Consider the following 21,985-nt stretch of genomic DNA (forward strand, 5'->3'; position numbering starts at 1 on the left):
CAGACCAGGGTCACGTCGAAAGTTCTCTGGGTCCAACTTGCAGAGCTGTCCACTGGCCAGAGGTGGGCAATTCCAGCTTGAACAAGGACAGTACTTGCAACCTATCGAAACTTTTAACCACGTCCGCATCCGTGGTTCGTAGCGATTAAAGAAACCCCTGATTGGTCACCTGTGGAGGGGGACGTTCAGGCCGATTCACTGTCTCCCAACTGGCAACCGAAAGACTCAAGTATTTCAAAAGGGCGCAATTAAACTCTCTTGTCCAGGGCGCCTAGTCGGTTAAGCGTCCGGGACTCTTAATCTCGGCTCAGGTCGTGATCTCACGGCTCATGAGTTCAAGCCCCGTGTTTAGCTCCACCCTGGCAGGGTGGAGCCTGCTTGGGATCGATTCTCTCTCTGCCTCTCTCGCTCTCGCTCTCTCTCTGTCTCTCTGCCCCTCCCCTGCTCATGCTCTCTCTCCCTCTCTCAAAACAAATAAATAAACTTTAAAACAGTCCTGTCTAGAGACGGCTAATGGGAGACCAAACTATAAAACAAAACCCATCTGTGTCTCCCTCTCTCTCTGCCCCTCCCCCGTTCATGCTCTGTCTCTCTGTCCCAAAAATAAATAAACGTTAAAAAAAAAAAATTTTTAAAACAAAACCCACAGTGAAGACGTTTCCATAGAGGACAGTGGTTGACGAAGGGCAGGTAGGACCGTGACTGTCATGAGCCAACTTGAGAGGCTCCAGGAGCAACAAAGTTTTCTTTCTGGGCCTGGAGGATAGGCAAAGGGGGTTCGGTTTATGACACTTCACTAAGCTGTGCGTATGCTATGTGCGTTTCTCTGTAGATGTGTTTTACCTTACAACACAAAAGTGAACAAATAAAAGATGATTTTTAAGATGGTGGACGCCGTTCCCCTTGTGGGAAAGTTGTGTCGCTATTGCTACAACTGAGAACATTGGAAAACCTGATTAAAGGCCAATAGGAATAATTAAGGACAGCAGACCAAGGAAGGCTTCCTGGAGGAGGTGAGATGTGGGGGGGGGTGGACAGGATTTGTTAAGACCAAGGCTTCTCAACCTTGACACTATCGAGATTTGGGGCGGAGGATCCTTCGTTGCGGGGACTGGTCTGTACGTGTCAGGACCTCAGCATGCACCCGTGGTCTCTACCCACTAGGTGCCAGTGGCACTGCCTTCTGCCGTTGTGACATCAAAACGTTCCCAGAAATTACCAAATATCCCGTGGGGACAAAACTTCCCCAGTTGAGAACCATGGGTTTAGAGAACCATAACAAAATAGAAATGAATAAAAACCCAGAATTTCCCTACTTGTAGGTCCTCCTCTCCTTTCTTTGGATGTTGGGCCTGTGAGAGACCAGAGTGGCCACCGGTCCAGACCCCGCAGGAATCTGTTTCTGGCCCGACCTTGGGCCCTCCTCCTCCTCCTCCTCCTCCAGGCCTGCCCAGAGTCGTGGCTGGGCGCCCCATGACCCTGGCTGTGGCCAGAGGCAGGAGGCAGGGTGGTCACAGACGCCCCCCTGGTGTCAGAGCGTGTGACTCCACCCTTGACCTCCAGACGGAGGAGGAACCCCACGCTGGAGTGGGAAATGCCCGGCCTGCAGTCAAGCAGAGGTTGGCCAGAGTAGCATCCCTGACCCTGGCCGCCACACCTCCAGCAGGTCCCACCTGCGCAGCCTCAGAGCACTGAGCTCAGGCCCCTCATTTCCCTGGTGGGGAAACTGAGGTATACCAGGCGGACAGAGCCAGACCAGCGCTCACATGTCCTGATTCCTGCGGAGGATGAGACTGCTGAATCATTGTTATGCCCCTACTACGTCCCACGAATGTCCTTTGGTTAGTCATTAGTTCCCGGACTGCCCGGGGGCCGCCGTGGCAGGAGGTGGGGGGCCGCAGGGGAGGGTCACTCTGGGCTCATCACCCTCATTCCACTTCCATTTGCCTAAGCTTTCATTTGAAGCAAAGAATTCTCCTTTTTAAAAAGCAGGTTCTGGGGCGCCTGGGTGGCTTTGTCGGTTGAGCGTCCGACTTCAGCTCAGGTGATCTCACCGTCTGTGAGTTCGAGCCCCATGTCAGGCTGTGTGCTGACAACTTGGAGCTTGGAGCCTGCTTCGGATGCTGTGTCTCCCTCTCTCTCTGCACCTCCCCTGCTCACGCTCTGTCTCTCTCTCTCAAAAATAAATAAACATTGGGGCACCTTCCTGGCTCAGTCGGTTGAGCGTCCGACCTCAGCTCAGGTCATGATCTCACAGCTCATGAGTTCCAGCCCTGCGTTGGGCTCTGTGCTGACAGCTCAGAGCCTGGAGCCTGCTTCCGATTCTGTCTCCCTCTCTCTCTGCCCCTAACCCACTCGCATTCTGTCTCTGTCTCTCTCAAAAACAAACATGAAAAAATTTAAAAAATTAAAAAAAATTAATAAAATAAAATAAAAAGCAGTTTCTCGGGGCACCTGGGTGGTTCGGTCGGTTAAGCATCTGACTCTTGGCTTCGGCTCAGGTCACGATCACACAGTTTCACGAGTTCGAGCCCCATGTCGGGCTCTGCACTGGCAGTAAGGAGCCCGACCGGGATCCTTTCTCTCTCCCTCTCCCTGCCCCCTTCCCCACTCGCTCTGGCTCTGTCTCTCTCAGAATAAATAAACTTCAAAAATAAAGACATAGATAAATATTTTTTAAAGATAATAAAAATAAAAAATAAAAAAAAAAACCCAAGTTCTCCAGCCACAAATCTCTATTATCTATGGTTAAAGACCCAAATTGGATGCTGGAGATAAGACAAGTCCCCAGGGTGTCCTGAGATGTGAGGACAGTGTAGACCAGGAGAAGGGCGGTGGGCATGGCCGCCGTCACAACGGTGGCAGACTGTCCCCATTATCTGCGGCTGTGTGCCAACCCCCAGAACTTGCCAACACGCTGCTGTGCTCGTAGACTCTGGACGGGGCTGGGAGGGTTCAGCTTGTCTCCGGCCTCAGCTGCGGCCTCAGCTGGGGGGACTCGCCTGACGGGGCCAGTTCAGCAGCTGGAGGCTGGCGTCGCCCGAGGGCTTCTTCACTCACACGGCAGAGCGACTGCCAGCAGGGGCTCAGCTGAGACTGGCCACGGGAGTCTGTCGTGTGGCCTCACCAGGGACCTCGCTTCCTCGCCACACGGCGCCCACATTCCGGGAGGGAGCGTACCGGGGGAAGCATCTGGAGAGCAGCCCTATTCGGGCACCAGACAGAAGGTACTCGGGCTTTTGTGACCCAGCCCCCAAGGCCTCTGCTGCACACTCACCCACTCACCAAACAGACTGGCAGGGACAGGACACAGACCCCTGCTCTTGTGGGATGAGTGTCAAAGCTTGTAAGTCATGTTTAAAAACCACCATGTTGGGGGCGCCTGGGTGGCTCAGTCGGTTGGGCGTCCGACCTCGGCTCAGGTCATGATCTCGTGGTCCGTGAGTTCGAGCCCCGCGTCGGGCTCTGTGCTGACACCTCGGAGCCTGGAGCCTGCCTCAGATTCTGTGTCTCCCTCTCTCTCTGACCCTCCCCTGCTCACGCTCTGTCTCTCTCTGTCTCTGAAAAATAAATAAACCTTAAAAAAATTTTTTTTAAATCCTTAAAAAATAAAATAAATACGTAAATAAAAACCACCATGTTGGGGGCGCCTGGGTGGCTCAGTCAGTTAAGCTTCTGCCTTTGGCTCCAGTCACGATCTCAGGGCTCGTGGGTTCGAGCTCCTGCGGCAGATTCTGCACGGGCAACGTGGAGCCTGCTTAGGATTTTCTCTCTCTCTCTCTCTCTCTCTCTCTGCTCCTCCACTGCTTGCTTGCTCTCTCAAAAATAAAGAAATAAACTTAAAACAAAACAAAACAGAAAAGAAAAACCCTCACGTTGACATTTCCTGAGCACATACGCTGCTTGGTACTGTGCGAACGTGCAACCAGCCTCGTCCCTGGAGACGCTCGCCAAAACCAGGGGAAGTAGGTCGTAATAGGGGTCCCGTCCTCCAGAGGGGAACACTGAGGCACAGAGACGGTAAGGAGAGCCTGGTGCAGAGCTGGTGAACAGCAGAGGCCGTGTCCCAACCCACGCTGCTCCCTGGTTGAAAACCACTGATTTTTGCCGATTACACTCAGAGTGAAGTCCGCCTCTCCGCCCTGACGAGGAAGGCCTTGCCTCATCTGGCCCTGCCCACAGCCTCCTCTCTTCCTGCTCCGCGCACTCTCCAGCCACACTGGACACGACCGATGGGTCCCACCAGGGGCTCTGCCCCAGCAGTCTGTCCTCCCACAGTGCCCTCCCCAGATCTTCGCTAACCCGCCCCTCTTATCACCTAAGCTTCGGCTCCCTTGGCCGCTTCCCCCCGCATCCCAGCCTTTGACGCAAACTGAGCTGATTTCACTGATGCCTTTGTTTCAGGTTTGGCCTCCACCTGCCGGAACGTAAGGTCCAAAAGAGAGGAGGTTGCGCCCCTCTAGTTGGTGGCCGTCACTCCGGCACCTGCCCGGGCCTGGCACGTAGTGAGGTGGGTGGGCGAGGCCGTGAGTGCCCGACTCAGCGCCTAGCGTCTCCGCTGCTGTGTCCCCTGCAAAGTGGCCTGGCATGCCTGCGTGGACTTGCGCCTACTGTGTGCAGACCAGTGTGGACGTGTAGTTATTTATCACGGACTCAGCAAGCACGCTCTCGGTTTTAGCGGGAACTTGAAGTCCGTGCTGCCCAGTCTTCTCTCTGGTCCAAGCCGTTTCCACCTGTTCGTTTGACAGATGGAGAAACCAAGGCCTTGAGCTGCTCCAAGCTGTGTCGTCGGCCAGTGGTGCCCCGGGACCAACATAGGGCCCAGGGGCCATCTGATTCCCACCTTCCTGATGAGAAATGCAGCTCCTAGAAGCAGGTGGCTTGCCCTGGGTCATTCGGCTTCTCAATGCAAAGCTGGAGCTAGAACCTGTCCCTTCTGGGGTTCCTGAGCCCTGAGAGGCCTCCCAGACTCACCTGCGGTTCCCTCCAGCCCGGCTCCTCCCACTGCCCTGAGGTCCACCCTGGGATACGCGGATCGACAGGACCTGACGGACCTCAAGGAGTGAGTCCTCCCCAGCGGCAGCCAGATCGCCTTTACCGAGCAAAGAGAACCCTCTGAAGGGACCAGCCCCACACAAGCGTTTCCTGTCTGCAGGAGGGCTGGCCAGGGGTCGGGATGTGCCCCTTCCTGAGCAGGGCTGAGTGAGGAGCTCCCAGGGGATGGGCGGGCCGCCCGACACCCAGTTCTGCACAAAGCAAGGAAGCGTGAGGTCACCAGAGGGAGGTAAACAGACGGACACTTCCTCTTTCGCTTCCACGGCCCTCGCGCCTGACAGAAGGTTCTCGAACTACAGGAAAGTTTCCCTCCCAGCCTGGACAGGGGCTCAGTTAGCTCTTCTGGGGTTGCCCCCTTTGTGGGACGGGGAGGGTCAAAAACAGACAAAACGGGTGCAAGTCCGAGAGGGGACAGTGCTAGAATCCCAGAGGGGAGAGTGGGGAGGGGTTTTGATTGCTGAGCCCAGCCCCACCCTACCCCGCCCGCTTCAAGGGCGAGGAAACTCAGTCCCCGATGGTTCAGATGACTGACCGCTGTGAACAGAGAAGCCCTCAATACAGTGGTTGGGGAGGGAGGGGTCAGGAAACTCTGCTCACCCCCAAATAGCTTTCTCACTATTGTTTCCAGATGCCTCCAACTCTGCCATTAAGTGTTTAGGCTGGAACCGGAGGGACACCATGGTCAGGACGGCTTCCGTTCTGCCTTGGCTATCCATTTTGGCAAGTCATTTTCTCTCTCTGATCTCAGTCTCCTCCCCGACGCAAGGGGCAATGACACCTGCCTCACAGAGCCACTGTGAGAACTCCCGAGGCAGTGTATGTAGAAGTCCCAACTTGGGGACCAGCCCGTGGTAGGTGCTCAGTGCTGCTTTCTATGTAATGAAGGTTAGGATTATACCTGTAGAGCCACTAAGACTAGGCGACGGATGACCGAAAACCTCTAATGACAGCAGTTTACGCAAGATAAAAATTTGTTTCTCTCTCATGTTAGAAAAATCTGGAACTACACGGTTTGATCTTTCTGCTCATCTTCTTCTCTGCCTTCCTATCACCTTGTATAAAGTGGCTGCTAGAGATCCAGCCATCACATCCTAGCTCCGGGGAACAGGAAGGAGAAATAAGGAGGAGGGTCGTGCATTCAGACTTTCCTAGAAGGCTCACGCATGGCTCCTTGCTCACTCCTCTTTCCAAGGAAGGTTGGGAAATATCGTTTTTTCAGCTGGATGCATCGCCATCCCCAGCAATGTGACGGTTCTGTTAATAAGGAAGAAGGGGTTGATGGATATTGGGAGACCAGCAGTCTCCTACGTACCCTCTTCAACCTCATGGTTGATAAGGTGCTCTATTAACCGTAATCCGTAATCAAATACAAGGAACTGACGATCAGAAACAAATAGATTTATTTAAATGACGCTCTTTTCACCAAGATGGGACCACACTGCCCCCCACGCCAAAGCACATGCTTTGGCCGGAAGGCGGTGCTGAGGGCGTCACAGACACCTGCTGTGTGTCACCCACCTGCGGCATCCCGGACGTGCTTGGGAGGGAGCCCCAGGAGCAGCGAGCTTGAGCGCTGTGTCCTCACTGCTTTCCCCCGGCCGCGGAGGGCGCGGGAAGAAGAGAGAAGAGCACGCCCTGTCCTGTCGGGGTGCCCGGGCTGGGAGGATGCCCGGCGACATCACAGGGCCAAGGCCAGCGCCCTGACGGAGAGAGAGAGGCCTGTGTTCGACTGGCTCCAGCCTGCGATGCTTTGGATGTTGCCAAAATTAGAGTCATGGAAACCGAGTCCAACCGGCTGATTCTAAGTGCATATATTTTTCACCATGAAGAATAAAGCCCCTGACCGATCCCCTGCAAGTGGCCTGGAGTCAATAGCGGCAGAGCAAGGGTGGCCGCGCTGTGACAGCCGGCACGGCTCTCGTTTGTTCTGCAGAAGACACGATGTGGCGGGGACGTCTGGTGCCTGCCCACGTCTCCTCGACAACTGTGGTCCCCCACCCCCGCCACACCGTCTCCCTGCCGGAGGACTTTCTCTGGCCAAAGCAAGTCTGCATTTCAGTCCTGGTGCGCCCGGTTCGGTCAGCTGCCGGGCACACGCCTGGGGCAGCCCTGGGGCAGTTTGAGATTCAAGGAGACGCCTTCAGCCACCGTCCTGAAAACTCTCCCTGAGGGTGGAGTATAGTCCCCGCGCTGGGGTGCCGGGGACCCAGCTGTGAACAAGGACCCGAATTCCTGCCCTGGGAGCTTCTGGACAGGGAGCCAGGCCACAAACAAGATACGAGATGGTGGCCGGGGAGCTCCAGGGCAGGGGACCAAAACCAGGGCCGGGAAGGGGCAGATGAACTGTGTGTGACCGAGGAGGTTGAAATTTTAGATCGGGTGGCCCTGCAGGACCCCACTGAGCAGGTGACTTTGAATAAAGACAGAGGAGGAGAGGGAGGGAGGCTTGCAGGTTCTGGGCAGAGGGAACAGCATGTGCAAAGTCCCAAGGTGGGAGCACGCCTGGTGGGCTCGAGGAAGAGCCTGAGCCTGGGGTGGCTGGGGCAGGGGAGTGAGGGGCTGGGGAGGGGGGGGCGGTGGGGAGGTCAGAGAGGAGGTGGGGTGGGCGCCACTGCAGTTCTGGGCCAGAGGGCCGCCTTCACCTTCCCAGAACCACACGGGGCTGCCGTACCGAGAGGGGAGTCCGGGGACAGGGTCCAGTTAAGTGCCGCCTCTGTCGGGAGGGGCGCGTGCGGCAGGAATGACCCCCCAGCAACGCTCTGTCCTTTATTTGTAAAGCAGCTTTAAACATTTTTTTAAGTGTTTATTTATTTTTTGAGAGAGAGACAGAGTGCAAGTCGGGGAGGGGCAGAGAGAGAGGGAGACAGAATCTGATTCAGGCTCCAGGCTCCGAGCTGTCAGCACGGAGCCCGATGCGGGGCTCGAACTCACAAACCGCGAGATGATGACCCCAGCCGAAGCCCGACGCTCAACCGACTGAGCCACCCAGGCGCCCCTACATAAACGAACTTTCGACGGAAGAAAGAGCAGAATTGACTTGGCACTTTCCTTTATGGCTCTTTAAAAAGGGTTTAATCAAGACAAGTTCAGAATGGTTGTAGGAGGAAACCCTCCCACAGCGCCCCCCTGCCCCCCCCCCCCGTATATACTCACCATAGTCCTCTTTCTGAATCCTCCGATTTCTATGTCGGGGACAGGGTGCCATGGAGCTGGGGTCCCCCTTGTCGACCCTGGGAGACCGCCCCGCGGCAGTGGCATGAGACGGCCATTCAGGCGAGAAGAGACGTGGCCGGGGCCAGGCCCTGTGCTCCAAGCTCTACGCCCCTCTGCACCCGACACGGCGGGACAGCTTGTCTCTGGGAAGGAAAGACCGACGCGATGCACGCTTGGGGACCAGCATGCAGAGCAGGGTCCCCAGACCCCGGCCCGAGTCCTGGCCCCCCACCACCCTGGAGCGTGGCCTGGAGCAGGGCCCCGACACTCTGGGGAGGGCCTGGAGGGCAGGGGTCCAGCTGACTTGTCTCTGCATCCCTGACACACAGTAGGTGCTCACTTCACGTCATTGTAGGTGCCTCTGAGGATCTGTCCCTAGATCCCCTTTTCAGAGACTCATTAATTACCGGCCACGGACGGAACCTTAGCAGCCGTACCAAAAAAAATGAGAAGAAACAGGCGGAAGTAATTTTAAGGATACATTTCTTTAATCCGTATGCCTGAGAAATGATCATGTCAACATGTAATCAACGTACGGATCAGTAAGGAGATACTTTAGTCTTTCTCCCCAGCAGGGCCCCCATCGGTCCCGTCCCATGTCCAGTGCCAGCAGCCACGTGGGGCTGGAGTCCTCAGGGAGCATCCAGCACGGGGGGCGCTGAAGTGCTGTGTTTGCAATGTGGCCGAGGGACCAGGCTGCAGTCTCCCTGTGGGCAGGCAGCTGGCCCGGGAGAATGGGGACAAGAGGAAGGCGGAGGGGACACCTTGCTCGTTTGCGGGAGGACCACTGGCCGGCGCCCTGGGGGGCGGTGGGCAGCCTGTGGGTGCAGCATTAGGACAGGGGGCATAGTTCCTTGCGGGTCAGAGGGACAGAGGAGTGAGGGACGTGAGGTGACAGAGAAGCACCCGGCTGTGGGACCACCAGGAGGCGTCTCTCGCACCTGCAGCCCCAACGACACGCGGCCGAGTGGGGCCCGGCACCTGGACCTGCCCCCTCCCTGGGGCCTGGCTGCTCACGTCTGCGTTCCAGAGCCTGGCACAGGGCCCGCCCCAGGGGCCCTGCCACTGCTGAGTGACTCAGTTGCTCCCACAGTAATGACACTGGTTCCTCCGTCCATTCACGCATCGTGCCGTCACCGAAGCAACGCCATCGAGCACAGACTGTGTGCCGAGCCCCCATCACAGGGCAGGGCGCACCAAGGGAGCAAGTCGAGATCGAGGTACGGGCGGGGCCGCGTTCCCTCCGAAGGCTCTTGGGGAGATCACTGCCTTGACTCTCGTAGTCCCTGCGGGCTGGTGAGCATCCTCAGCGCTCCTTGGCTTGTGGCCTCATCACCCCAATCGCTGCCCCTGTCCTCGCGTGCCCTAATCCAGGATGACCTCATCTTAGTTAACATCCGCGAAGATGCTCTTGCCGGGTAAGGTCACCTTCCGAGGCTCAGGGCACGTGGATTCTGAGGCACCCTTTACAATCCGGCTCAGAGTCTCTTCCTTACATTATCTCACAGTTGTCCCCGGATGCAGTCCTGACTGTGTCATCCTGGCCGAGGGTTGCTTCTCAGGGGCTGAGGCACACACGGAACTGTGGGACGAGAGGCTGGGGGTCGTCGTGGGTGGGCCAGGTGAGTGGCGTCCAGGAGGGGCACCCACAGGCCCAGGACTGGGTGCTGCTTCTGGCGGGGGCTGGGGGGGTTGCTCCGTGAGGGCAGGTTTGGATGAAGGAGAGGCAGCCGGCCCGGGTGCTGAGAGCGCTTGAGGACATGTCCTGGGGCCCAGGGCTCATGCAGGAGGCTGGGCTGGCCCCCGACTCATCAGTCCCCAGTCTGGTGCCAGGGTGAGGGGCGGCATGAGGCAGAGGGGGCCCTGAGCGCATGCCATATGCCCCGGGAGCTGCCTGGGAGGGCGGAAGCCAGTTCTCCTGTCTGAGGAACGCGGTGGTGGCACTGACCCGAGGTCGGGCACCAAGGTCCAGGTCAGCACCAGGAGTGGCCAGTCCAGTGGGACTCGTGGCCGGAAGAGGAGCAGGGGAACGGTGAGGGCCGGTCTGAAATGCCCCAGCTGAAGGCTGTGGGCAAGTTCTGGGGGGGGTGGGGGTGGTGAGTTGCAAGGGTACCCCTGGATTCCCCTGTCCCCCATCCTGGGGGGTCAGGGCAACAAAAGAAGGTCTGAAAGGGGGGGCAGATACACACCCCCCTGCCTGCAGCCCCCTTCCCGGCAGCGGAGAGGACCCCAGCCTGGGCAGGGGAGGGCTGCCTCCGTTGTCCGGGGCCGGACTCCCCAGTGGGACTTCCCCGGCAGGAAAGAGCTCATGAAACCAAGCTGCCCTGAACCCACTCACAGGGCTGACGCTCCCTGCCAGGCCCTTCCAGAACATTCGACCGGGTTCATCTAAGGCTGACATCAGTGTCCTCATCCCTCCCACGCAGGGTGGGACCTGTCTCCCACAGAGCCCCCTGCTCAGCACCTGTGGCCTCCACCCTCCCTGGAGGTGTCCCTAGACGTATCGGGGAAGTGGGAGCGGCTCCTTCCTTCCGTGTGCAGTTCCTGAAAGGGCTCCAGTGCTTGAAAAGGACACCTCAGGGGGTCAGGGGTGAATGGGGGGTGACCCAGGTCCCAGGGACCGCCCCAGGCCACTGCCCACCGGAGAGCTCGCAGTCTCCCTCTTCCCCAGACACTCACTCACGTGCACAGGAAAACACACGAATGAGCACACGCCTGGAAGTGTCGGGGGCCAGCTGGGAGAGGAGCCGGGGGGCTGGGCAGTGGTGGGGCCTCCGGGCCTCCGCCCCTCCTTGGCCCCGGGGTCAGCCCGCTTTGGGTTTGCCGGTGGAGAGGGACAGAGGAGGGACAGGAGAGCCCAGCTGCAGCTCTGACCTGAGCTGCCCCAAGGGACCAGGTGGTGGCCGGGCCCCCAGCCCCACCTCCCAGCTGGGGAGCCCTTCTGAGCCCTTTTCTGTGGGCTGGAGCAGGACCAACCCCCTCCCTGGGCTACTGGGACTGGCCTCCGCAGGCTCCTTTAAGAGCCTCGAGAGGATTAACCCTCTCTCTCTCTCTCTCTCAGGAATGTTTTCACCATGAGAAGGTGGCATTTCCAGTCTGGCCTTGGAGGTGCCCGCCCCTCTGAGCCCCTGAGACCCCGCTCTGTCCTGTCCGAGCTGTGTTCGGGACCCAGCTGGAAACCCCTGGCCTGGGTGATGGGGAGACAGAGAGGCCACCAGCCCACCCCGGCATCTATGCCAACATGTACTATGTGTGCAGAGACAGGCCCCGACCTGAATTTACAAAGCGCCATGAGACGAGCCTGCGGAAGCAGTCCCAGGAGTGCAGACTTGACCGACTTTGGCCAAATGGTCTGAAAATCCCTTCTAATATAATATTCCAGTGAGGGAGCTATTGTCGACCGCCTGGCAAGTGTTGACCCCCCGGCAGAGGGGCGGTGGGGCTTGGCGAGGCTATAGGGTCCGTGGGGTGGGCCTGTCCCAGCCAGGGAAGGCTGTGGCCACACACAGAGAAGCAGGTCCGCTTGGGGCCGGGGCCCGGGCTTTGGAGGCAGACCCACCCAGGCGTTCCTCCGCACACGGGCCACTGTGTGCTCTTGCGTAAGTGGCTTACCCGGCTCAGCCTCAGGCCCCGATCTACCAAACGGGGTGGCACATTGTCACAGCCTTGTAGAGACGACCCATAAGAGAATGCCTGCGTGTACATAAAGCACTGAGTGCGGATCAGACGAGCAACAGCAGACGTTGCCGTCATGACCACGGCCAGCCCCTCACCTCTATCTGCCCTGGCCTTCACCCTCACACCAGCCTCGTGGGGTCTGCGCGACCATCCCCCCCTTGCAGCTGGTGAAGGGCGGAGCTCAGGCTTGTAGGGGGCCTTTCCGCCTCCAACGCTGGCGCCCTCTGAGCTGGCAGCGCCCCGTCTTCTGAAAAGTGCCGTGTGAGAGGGGCTGAGCCGAGGCTCTGGAGCCAGGAAAAAGTGCAGAGCCAGGCTGGCTACTAGGTTGGCAACCCAAGGGCAGGCACAGAGGACACGGGCCTCGTGGTCAGAGGGACACGATGAGGACGTGAGAGCCGTGTCGAGGTGCAGGGAGTCACCTCCACCCGAGTGGGGGAAGCAAGGAGGCAGGTGCGGGGGGCTTCCTGGAGGAGGTGGCATCCGAGCCAGAGTTATCAGGGAATAAACGGGAAAGGGCATTCTAGGGCACCGGGAACAGCAGGTGCAGGAGAAAATAACCTTGAGTCACCTCGGGCCTCTCTCCGGGGCCCTCAAGGGCAGGTTAGGGCCTGACTTCCCCTTTCCCATACATTTACCGTCGGCTGCTTATTTTTACTCGTCCCGATTCCTGGTCTGGATGGGCTAAGACAGTTCTCACATCTGTCCCCTCCTCTTGCCTGAGCACACAGCACCAGCCGCCGACCGCAGCTTCCTGTCTGGGAGGATGAGTGTGGCCACCCTGGCACGCCTCGTCGGGGCGCCTCCCCGGCCGCTCCCACAGGGGCTGCTCCTGCTGTCAGGCCCGAAGGATCCCAGGGTCTCCCGGCCCCCTCCCCCTCCTACCGTCCTCCCCTGCCTGGGACTCTCTCAGGGACCGAAGGGCGTCAAGGGCCGGCCCAGCGCAGCCCGTGGGGGTGGGGGGGGCTGGCTTCCCGCTTTCCTGTGGAAGTCACCTCTCATCCATTCTCCCTCGGCCTGCCCGCAGTCCGGGGGACGGGGGCGGGACAGGTGCATGGTATTTGAAGTTGGGGAAGTACCTTCAAAACAATCGTGTTGATTTAAATACAATGGTGCTCCAGAAATAGACGAGACGGTTGACTTTCTCTTTTTTTGGACCAAGTGTTTCATTTTTATAAAGAACACGTCTCACCATCGTAACACGGACACGCCTGCCCCCTCCCCCAACCCCCTGCTGAAAACTCAGATGCCACTGCTCCCGTCCTGAACTCAGCATCAGCACCTTTCCTCTGCCTTCCGCTATTCTTACCAACGTGCGTTCTGTCTGCGCTTGGACTTTGTTGTTTTTCTCTTTAATTTTTTGAATGTTTATTTTTTTTCTTCAACGTTTTTTTTTATTTTTTTATTTATTTTTGGGACAGAGAGAGACAGAGCATGAACGGGGGAGGGGCAGAGAGACAGGGAGACACAGAATCGGAAACAGGCTCCAGGCTCTGCGCCATCAGCCCAGAGCCTGACACGGGGCTCGAACCCACGGACCGCGAGATCGTGACCTGGCTGAAGTCGGACACTTAACCGACTGCGCCACCCAGGCGCCCCAAGATTATTTTTAAGAGAGAGAGAGAGAGAGAGAGAGAGAAAGAGCACGAGTGGGGGAGGGGCAGAGAGGGAGACACAGAATCCGAAGCAGGCTGCAGGCTCGGAGCTGTCAGCACAGAGTCCGACGCGGGGCTCGAACCCGTGAACCCCAGAGCCAAAGTCGGACACTTAACCGACTTAAGCCACCCTGGCGCCCCTGGACTTTGTTAAACGGTGCCGCTGTGTGTGTTTTCCGGTGACTTTACTCTTTCACTCGATATGAGGCCTGCGAATCACTGCCGAATGGCACCCCGCTGCACAGATGCACCCTAACCGATGGACAGGGGGACTTACTCTTTTATTCATCAGATTCTCCCTGTGCACCTGTTACTTTGTGCCAGGCATAGGGCTCGGCACTGGGAACCGGGTGCACAGAGCGCAGAGGGCCTGCCTGGGGTCGCCCGGGCTGCTGGCGCCGGGCTGGGTCCAGCTTGGAGCGGATTCCACTTGAACCACATGTGTTCGGCCGCGCTGTGCCCCGGGACCGTCAGGCGCGATGGTGGCCGGCACAGCAGGCACTCCATACACATTTGTTGAGCAGAACGAAATGCCGTTATCTAGACGAAGAAAGTACTGTCACTTCCATTTCGCAACCGACAAACTAGAGCATTGACCCCGTGGTTGCAAAGCCTGGACGTACCCGAGAGTCATCGAGGATCCCTTCAGGCCCACAGTGGCCCGGGCCCAGCTGGACAGCTGGTCCTCTACCGCGAGGGGTGGGGCCTGGCGGGGGAGGGGGGGCGCTTGTGGCTGGTGTGAAGGGCCCCCTCTGCATCCCTCCGACTCCTGTGGAGATACCGGAGAGATTGCACAGAGATCGCATGCTCTGCAAGCGACACGGGCCGTTAGCATTTACCAACGCCTGGCTTCCTCTTATTTATTAATATTCTAAAGAGAAAATAGCCTTTGGCAATGGGGTTCTAGCTGGTTAGGGCAGGAGCAGGCTGTCCGGGCAAGGGCACACCTCTTGAGGTGTGGCCTCCGTGATGCCCAGCAGCACCTGGGCCCTTCGTGGTGACACCATCGCTCTGGATGATGGCTCGGGCTTCGCCGGTTGCAGATCTATTGGAACTGCACTCTGGCCCTCTTAGAGTTCTCCCATCCCCCCCACCATAGCGGAGGGAGGCAAAAGGCCCAGACTGAACCATTGCCAACCACTCACGCTCACGCACACACACACACACGCATGAAGGCACACGTGCACACGCACACAGCCCGCAGGATGCCCCATTTAGATGTCTACAGGCCTGTCAAGGTCACCTGTCCCTCCAAGGCTCCTCTGCCCCACCTGCCTGGGTCCTGAGATCTTCCCACGAGCGAGGGCCTGCTCTGTGCTGGGCTCTGTGCCCGCTCCGGGGATAGAGTGGTGGGCATCTCAGCCACAGTCCCTGCCGTGGGAGCTGACGGACCAACACACCTCTAGAGGACGGTGGTGTCCATGCTAGGAGGTGGTATGGGTGCCCGTCATCTGTGGGGCCACGGAGGAGAAGCCTGGACCCACACTTGCCCCCAGCTCCCTCCCTGTCCTGGCAATCCTGCCTCCTGAGTGTTTCTCACTCTGTGCCCCCCCCCCCACTCTACCCACGGCCCATTCAGACCCCTCAATCCCCTGCCTGATGAACGCAGAACTCATATCCGGTTTCATCCCTCTGCCCTGCAGCCCGAGTCAGTCTTCTCAAATACCTAACTAGACTCATTTCTTTCCTGGGCAAAGTCTCCAGCCATTTGCCACCATCCCCAGGACAGATGGGGCCTCCTGATCGTGGCGCCTGAGCCTTCCCAATCTGGCCCCTGCCCCCAATTCCAGAGGTCTTCATCCTTCCCCCAGGTGTGTGTGGAGCCCCCCGCTACGCTCTGGGCCCTGTTCCAGGGCCAGACCAGAGCGGTGGGCAGCACAGACATCTGTCAGCAGCTCCACGGCTGCAGGACCTGAGGACTTGTCCGTCGGGCTCTGCACCCACCGTGCTGTCCCCTGTGTCCAGCCTGCGTGCCCTCCGGGCCTCTTCTCCCTGGAAAATGCCTCTTTATCCTCTCCGGTGGGTTGCAGGGGTTCCTCCTGTCGCCTGAGCCTCCCACTGGAACACGTCTCTGATGGCACAGGACCTCTGCTTTCTTCTCTCCTCTGAGCACACATTCGCTGCTCCGGGAGCTCCTGGGGGAGGGCAGGTCAGGTCTTGTATTTCATTCTCTGTGTTCCCAGCGTGCCCAGACGTATAGTAGGTGCTCAATAAACATCTCAACAGAAATGAGGAAACTGAGGCTCAGGAGGTAAAGTGACTTCCTCGCTAGTGACTTCGGACAGCTTGAATCTGGAAACATTCATGTCTGATTTCTTTTTTTCTTTTAATTTTTTTTTCAACGTTTACTTATTTTTGGGACAGAGAGAGACAGAGCATGAACGGGGGAGGGGCAGAGAGAGAGGGAGACACAGAATCGGAAACAGGCTCCAGGCTCTGAGCCATCAGCCCAGAGCCTGTTGCGGGGTTCGAACTCACGGACCGCGAGATCGTGACCTGGCTGAAGTCGGACGCTTAACCGACTGCGCCACCCAGGAGCCCCTCTTTTAATTTTTTTTTAATGTTCATTTATTTTTGAGAGAGAAAGAAAGGGTGTGTGAGCAGGGGAGGGGCAGAGAGAGGGAGACACAGAATTGGAAGCAGGCTTCAGGCTCTGAGCTGTCAGCACGGAGCCCAACATGGGTCTTGAGCCCACGATCCAAGAGATCATGACCTGAGCCGAACTTGGACGCTTAACCGACTGAGCCCCCCAGGCGCCTCTCGTGTCTGATTTCTATGCAGTGAACATTTTCTCATGACATGTTGATCCCCTTATTTCCTGGAGAAAACTGTTTATTCCGACTCATGTTTTCTTTATTTATAGACATGTAAACTTCACCAAGAAAAATCAAAGCTTGGCTTATATTTTCACACAGAAAACCAGCTAGCCCCTACCTCAGAATTTTCGTGAGGAAATTAATAATTTAACTGTTTGAAATCCAGCTGTAGTGCAGCTGCATGTTGCTAGACAAGAAGAAAAGTGCCCCACGTCCTTTCAGGGCTCTCGGTATTTCGGGTGTGACACACATTGAGTGAGGAAGCAGGGAGCAAAATCTCCTGAATCCCTGAAGGATTAACTTATTCAAAAGAAATAACAGAAAAACACTCAGGGCGCCTGGGTGGCTCAGCTGGTTAAGCGTCTGACTTCAGCTCAGGTCCCGATCTCACGGTTCGTGGGTTCGAGCCCCGCGTCGGGCTCCGTGCGGACAGCTCGGAGCCTGGAGCCTGCCTCTGATTCTGTGTCTCCCTCTCTCTCTCTGCCCCTCCCCTGCTCATACTCTGTCTCTCTCAAAAATAAATAAACATTAAAAAAAAAATACTCTATGCAAACGTCTCGCGAAGGAAATGAGGAACCACACAACACCCCGAAGATGGAGGCCTTCAGAAGATGCACAGGAGGCAGAAGGCCATCATCAGCCTTCCGAAGGGGTAGCCAGGAAGCAGAAGGAAACCCAGGAGGAGGGCTGACCCAACTGGCCAGGGGTTTAGAGAGGACACTCCCCCGGGGCGCTTGATAAGAAGAACAGGTGAGCCACAGAGGCTTAGGGAAGAGGTTCGAGAAGAGTAAGAAACAAGTCTGTGATGATGCATCGGAAGCAAAGACATTCACCCAGCCGTCCTCATCCTGTGCACTCGGGGCCCTGAATTCTTTTTCTGTCTGATGTTAAATCTGGCCCCTGCTTTCTCTCTTTTAGCATTTCCTGATGTCTCGTTGAACTTCATTTTACTTTTTAAAAAATGTTTTATTTATTTTTGAGAGAGAGACAGAGAGCAAGTGGGGGAGGGGCAGAGACAGAGGGAGACACAGAATCCGAAGCAAGTTCCAGGCTCTGAGCTGTCAGCACAGAGCCCGCCAGACACGGGGCTCGAACCCACGGACCGTGAGATCATGACCGGAGCCGAGGTCAGACGCCCAACCGACTCGGCCACCCGGGCGCCCCAGTCTTCATTTTACTTTTAATCATCTGGTGAAGTTTTGTTTTAGGTAGTTTTCTTGTGACCAGCATCTCGCTGGAGTTTGTATTTTGACTCAGTCTCCGGGACTGTTTCCCAATTGGATGGCTTCCCACGTACGAATGAAAATAGATTCATTCTGTGTTGTAAAGTAAGACCTAACAGGTTACAAAGCAGTATATTCAGTACGAGCTCACATATGTAGGATTAAATCCCAGCCTGTGTGCGTGTGTGCGCATGTGTGCAGACATGTATACGTACATCAAAAACTTCACTGCTCATCTCTGTGTCGTGTGCGTTTCTTTCTTTTTGCTTGTATCGTAGTTTTCCGTGAACATGTCACACACACCCAAAAGTTTTATAAGTAAGAGTCAAATAATTTGCAACAAGCTTATAAGGGCAGCGAGGGCACCTAAACTCTTGACGGAAGAATCGTAAAAACAAATGTAGAGGTGCCTGGGAGGCTCAGTCAGTTAAGCATCTGACTCTTGATTTCGGTTCAGGTTGTGATCTTGTGGTTCATGAGTTCGAGCCCCAGGTCGGGATCTGTGCTGACGGTGAGAAGCCTACTTGGGATTCTCTCCCTCTCTCTCTCTGCCCCTTCCTTGTTCATGCTCTCTCTCTCTCTGTAAATAAATAAATATTTTAAAAAATGTAAACCTCAAATTACCTCTGGATCTCTTAGAGGAATAAAACCAGCAATTACTATGGAAAAAAAAAAACAAACAACCCAACACCAAGCAGTTGAAACATGGTAAAGTGCATTCAAATATGGCTGAGCCCATCCCACAGTAGGAATGCAAGTCTACCGCACCTTCGTGGTCACGCTGTGTACTCTAGGGTTACGCGTGTCAAAATGACCTGGTCTCTACTTACCATTACGTCGGAGGACAGGCCCCATAGACAACTCCTATAAGCCACAAGAGCGAAGGTGACGCTGATTGCGCCCGTCCATCCACCATGGCCTATGTGATGCTGGACCCTCAGAACAACCCTGTGAAGTAGGTACTATTGTTCCATCTTCCTGATGAGAAACCGAGGCCCAGAGAGATGAACTAACTTGCCCAACGTCAAATATTTAGCAAATATTAGAATCGGGGTCTGCAGCAGGCAATTGAGAATGGAGAGGCTGTAACCCAGGGTCGAGAGCTGTAGTGTTCAGAGGGAGATACCCCTTCCCACTGGGGGAGGAGGTGGGAGAACACAGGGGTAGCCAGAGCAGGGGAAGTGTGTCGCGGGCAGCCTGCAGGGAGGCGGGAAAACACATGCATTTGGGGGGGGGGGGACCCTGAGCAAGTCTGGGTGGTGCAGGAGAGGCACAGAGAGGGGTGGGACTGGAGCCACTGGGGCCAGACTTCGAAGGGCCCCTATGCCCCAGACGTCTGACTTGTAGAGACTGGATTGTCCCTGCTCTCTGAACGGGGCTTTTCGACAGCCCCTGGCGTATTCACTTTTCTCAACAGCCTGCGAGGTGGGCACCACCCCCTTTTTACAGGTAAGGAAACAGGCAAATATTTCTCCCACTCTGTGGGTTGCCTTTTCACGCTCTTCATCGGGGCCTTTGATGCACAAAAGGGTTTTAATTTTGATGAAGTCCGTTTATCTATTTTTCTCTCCCATTGCCTGTGTTTTTTGTGTCCTGTGCAAGGAATCGTGGGCAAGTCCAATGTCATGGGGCCCTCCTCCTCATTCCCTATATTTAAAAGAATTTCAACACCTAAACCACTACTGAGACTCACAGGGAGTATGACTGTACCGTGGATGGAGACTGTAGTCCTCATAAACCCCATCAAAAAATAATGTATTGAGGTGAAATCTCACAGCATGAAATTAACCTTTTCGAGGTCAACAAGCTAGCACTAGCACATTCACAGCGCTGTGCTCCCCCCTATTTTTGCCTCAGTCCCTTATGGCTCAGAAGTGATTTTCATATCTATTTTCTCCCTTGCTCTCCACAGTAATCCTGAGAGTGAGACAGAGCAGCAAGGCTGTTCATCAGGAAGGGGGGGCGCCCACAGCGAGGCCCCGAGCTGCCCCTTCCCTGACTCCAGTGTGGGCAGTGCTGCGTCCCGTGCTGGTGGTCTCGTTAGCCTGGCTCCACGTGCTCCCCCTTCTCGGCTGTGTCCCCTTACGTGCACCGTCTGCCTCTAGGTGACCCTGACGTATGTGGCTTTTCCACCTATGACTTTGATGGCTGGTTGTCTGCACTTCTGTCTCCAGTCCCGTCAGTGCTTTCTCGGGGATGGGGCCAGTGTTTCCGTCGGCACTGTGCAAGCCTCCGCAGCAGGAGCTCCCTGGGGACTCCCGGAAAAGCAGAGTGAGGAAGGAGCTAGGAGCCCCTCGGAGGACGATCTGGCCCTTCTGGGGTGGTAAGGTTGAGAGCGGCAGAACCGCAGCCGGGCCTGGACCCGTTTCCTATCTGCCTGGAGTTCTCTTCCTCAAACTCGTCCTTCACCTTCGGCAGGAAAAGGGTCACTGCTCCCGCCAGAGCCCAAGGGGTCTTTGCAACAGCTGCCAAGTGTTTACCTCCCTGAATCCTGACCACGCCCAGCCGTGTTTGAACAAACAGGAAGTCAGGAAGTCGAGGCTGTCCCACAGCTCTCGCAGGAGCCAGACTCCAGCCCGGGCCACCGAAAGCCCTGGGCTTTGCCACCTTCCTGGAGTGGCTCACTCATGCTTCCAATCAGTGAGCCTCTCTCCCGGGCGCTGGGGATTCACAGATAACTCCACTCTGCCCCGTGCTGAGGCCACAAAAATGAAATGAAAACACCACGAAGGCCAGACAAGTATGAGCAAAATCTGTCCTTTTTTTGAAGGCAGTGATGATAAGTACTTGTCATGGCTCACCAGTGAGATCCAGGGATGCCGGGCAGCCTCCAGACCTAAGTGAGAACCAGCTATGACTCATGATCAATAATAGATAACTTAGCAAGTGAAACGCAGATCCTGTGAAGCAGGTTGTGGGAAGTGGGAGCCTCAGCAGGCTGCAAAGGAGGGAGGAGTACCTTTGGTCTCCAGATCCAGGCTCACCCCCCTTTTGATTTTGACATTGCTTTGTTCCTTTTCTTCTGAGACTGATGACTGATGTTTGACATTATCATTAAGAATTTGAGGTCTCAAAAAAACGAATCATAGATTATTAGAGCTAGAGAAGTTCCTTCGGAATCATTTTCCTATTGGTTTTATAGATGCATATGATGGGGTCCAGGGAGGGGAAGGGATGTGCCCAAGGTCAGCCGGCAGGCAGAGCTGGGACTGGGACCCAGGTCCCCTCCAGCTTCTGCGTCCGACCACCCGGAACCAAAGCCAGCCTCCTGGGCCCAGCTTGTGGCTGGGGGAGGTCCCTGGTCCAGGATCAGGCCAGGTCTGGAGCTGGCAGGTAAGGGCCCTGTCAGGTGTCAGACCCTCTTCAGCTCTGCGCCCCCGGGCTCCATCCATTCCAGGATCACCTAGCCGGGTTTCCTGCTGAATACTGCTCAACCTCTTACTGGACAGGGCCAGTAAGGTTAACCGGGCAGAGTTATTAACCGGGAACGGTTCTTTCCACCCCTTCCACGCCCAGCCAACTCCACAGCCCTGGCCCGCAGGAGGGCTTCCAGGAGACGGTGAGGCTGGGGTCGCGCCCGGCCTCGCCTCTCCAAGCCTTCTAGGGCGGGCACGGGACTCGACGCAGCAGGTGACTTTCACGCCATCGACCCCGGGTGCTGGGCGGCATCGCCTGCACCTGAGGACCCCGCCTATCGCTGCCTGGGTTCCCTGGGGGCTAGGCTGCCGGCCGGGATGGGCGGGGCGGCGCCGGCCGAGGGGGCTGCGCGCGCAGACACTGCGCACGCGCGGGGACCTGCACCAGGTTCGGAAATGACGACCCAGCGCCGGCCCGCGGTTGCCCCCGCCCCACCCGGGAGGCCCCGCCCCCACGAAGGCCCCGCCCCGCCGGGCCCAGCTCAGGCGCCGCGGGTCCCGTTCCAAGTCCGTGAGGTCCCGCCCCGTCGGGCCTCCCTCCGGCGCAGTCGGCCCCGTCCCCCATGGAGGCCCCGCCCCCGGAGGCCCAATTCAAATTTGGCCAGCCCCGCCCCCGGGAGGCCCCGCCCCCGCGAGGCCCCTTCCCGCGGACGGCTCTCTGCGCGGACCCGGCGGCAGGAGCCGGACGCGCGGTTGCGGTTCCCGGTGGCGCGGCCGGGGTCGAGGCCGGCGGCCTGAGGCGCCCGAGCGGGGTGCGCCCAGAGAGCCGCGGCAGCCGAGCAGCCATGGCGGAGGCCACGCCGCATCCCCTGGCGCTCCCCTCGGGGCTACTGGAGCTGTGCGCGCTGCTGGGGCCCTCCCGGGACAGCCTCCGCGGCCCCGAGCTGGTAAGGGCGGGCGGGGAAACTGAGACGGGGCGCTGCCGGGCGGCG

At 57.3% G+C, this 21,985-nt stretch overlaps 1 protein-coding gene across 6 annotated transcripts in view; it reads left to right on the forward strand.

Moving 5' to 3' along the window:
* The first annotated feature begins 21,684 nt into the window (after positions 1-21,684).
* Positions 21,685-21,985, forward strand: part of DENND3 (DENN domain containing 3) — a 52,282-nt gene continuing 51,981 nt past the window's right edge. For 5 of the 6 annotated variants that reach the window (XM_023248691.2, XM_023248692.2, XM_023248693.2 and 2 more), the window contains exon 1: positions 21,686-21,940. In XM_023248691.2, the coding sequence (XP_023104459.2) occupies positions 21,839-21,940 (102 nt within the window). In that variant the 5' untranslated portion in view covers positions 21,686-21,838. Of the gene's footprint in view, positions 21,941-21,985 lie in introns of all 6 variants that reach the window. The other variant, XM_045049533.1, reaches the window with a different exon arrangement.

Source organism: Felis catus, chromosome F2, assembly GCF_018350175.1.
Source record: "Felis catus isolate Fca126 chromosome F2, F.catus_Fca126_mat1.0, whole genome shotgun sequence".
NCBI lineage: Eukaryota > Metazoa > Chordata > Mammalia > Carnivora > Felidae > Felis > Felis catus.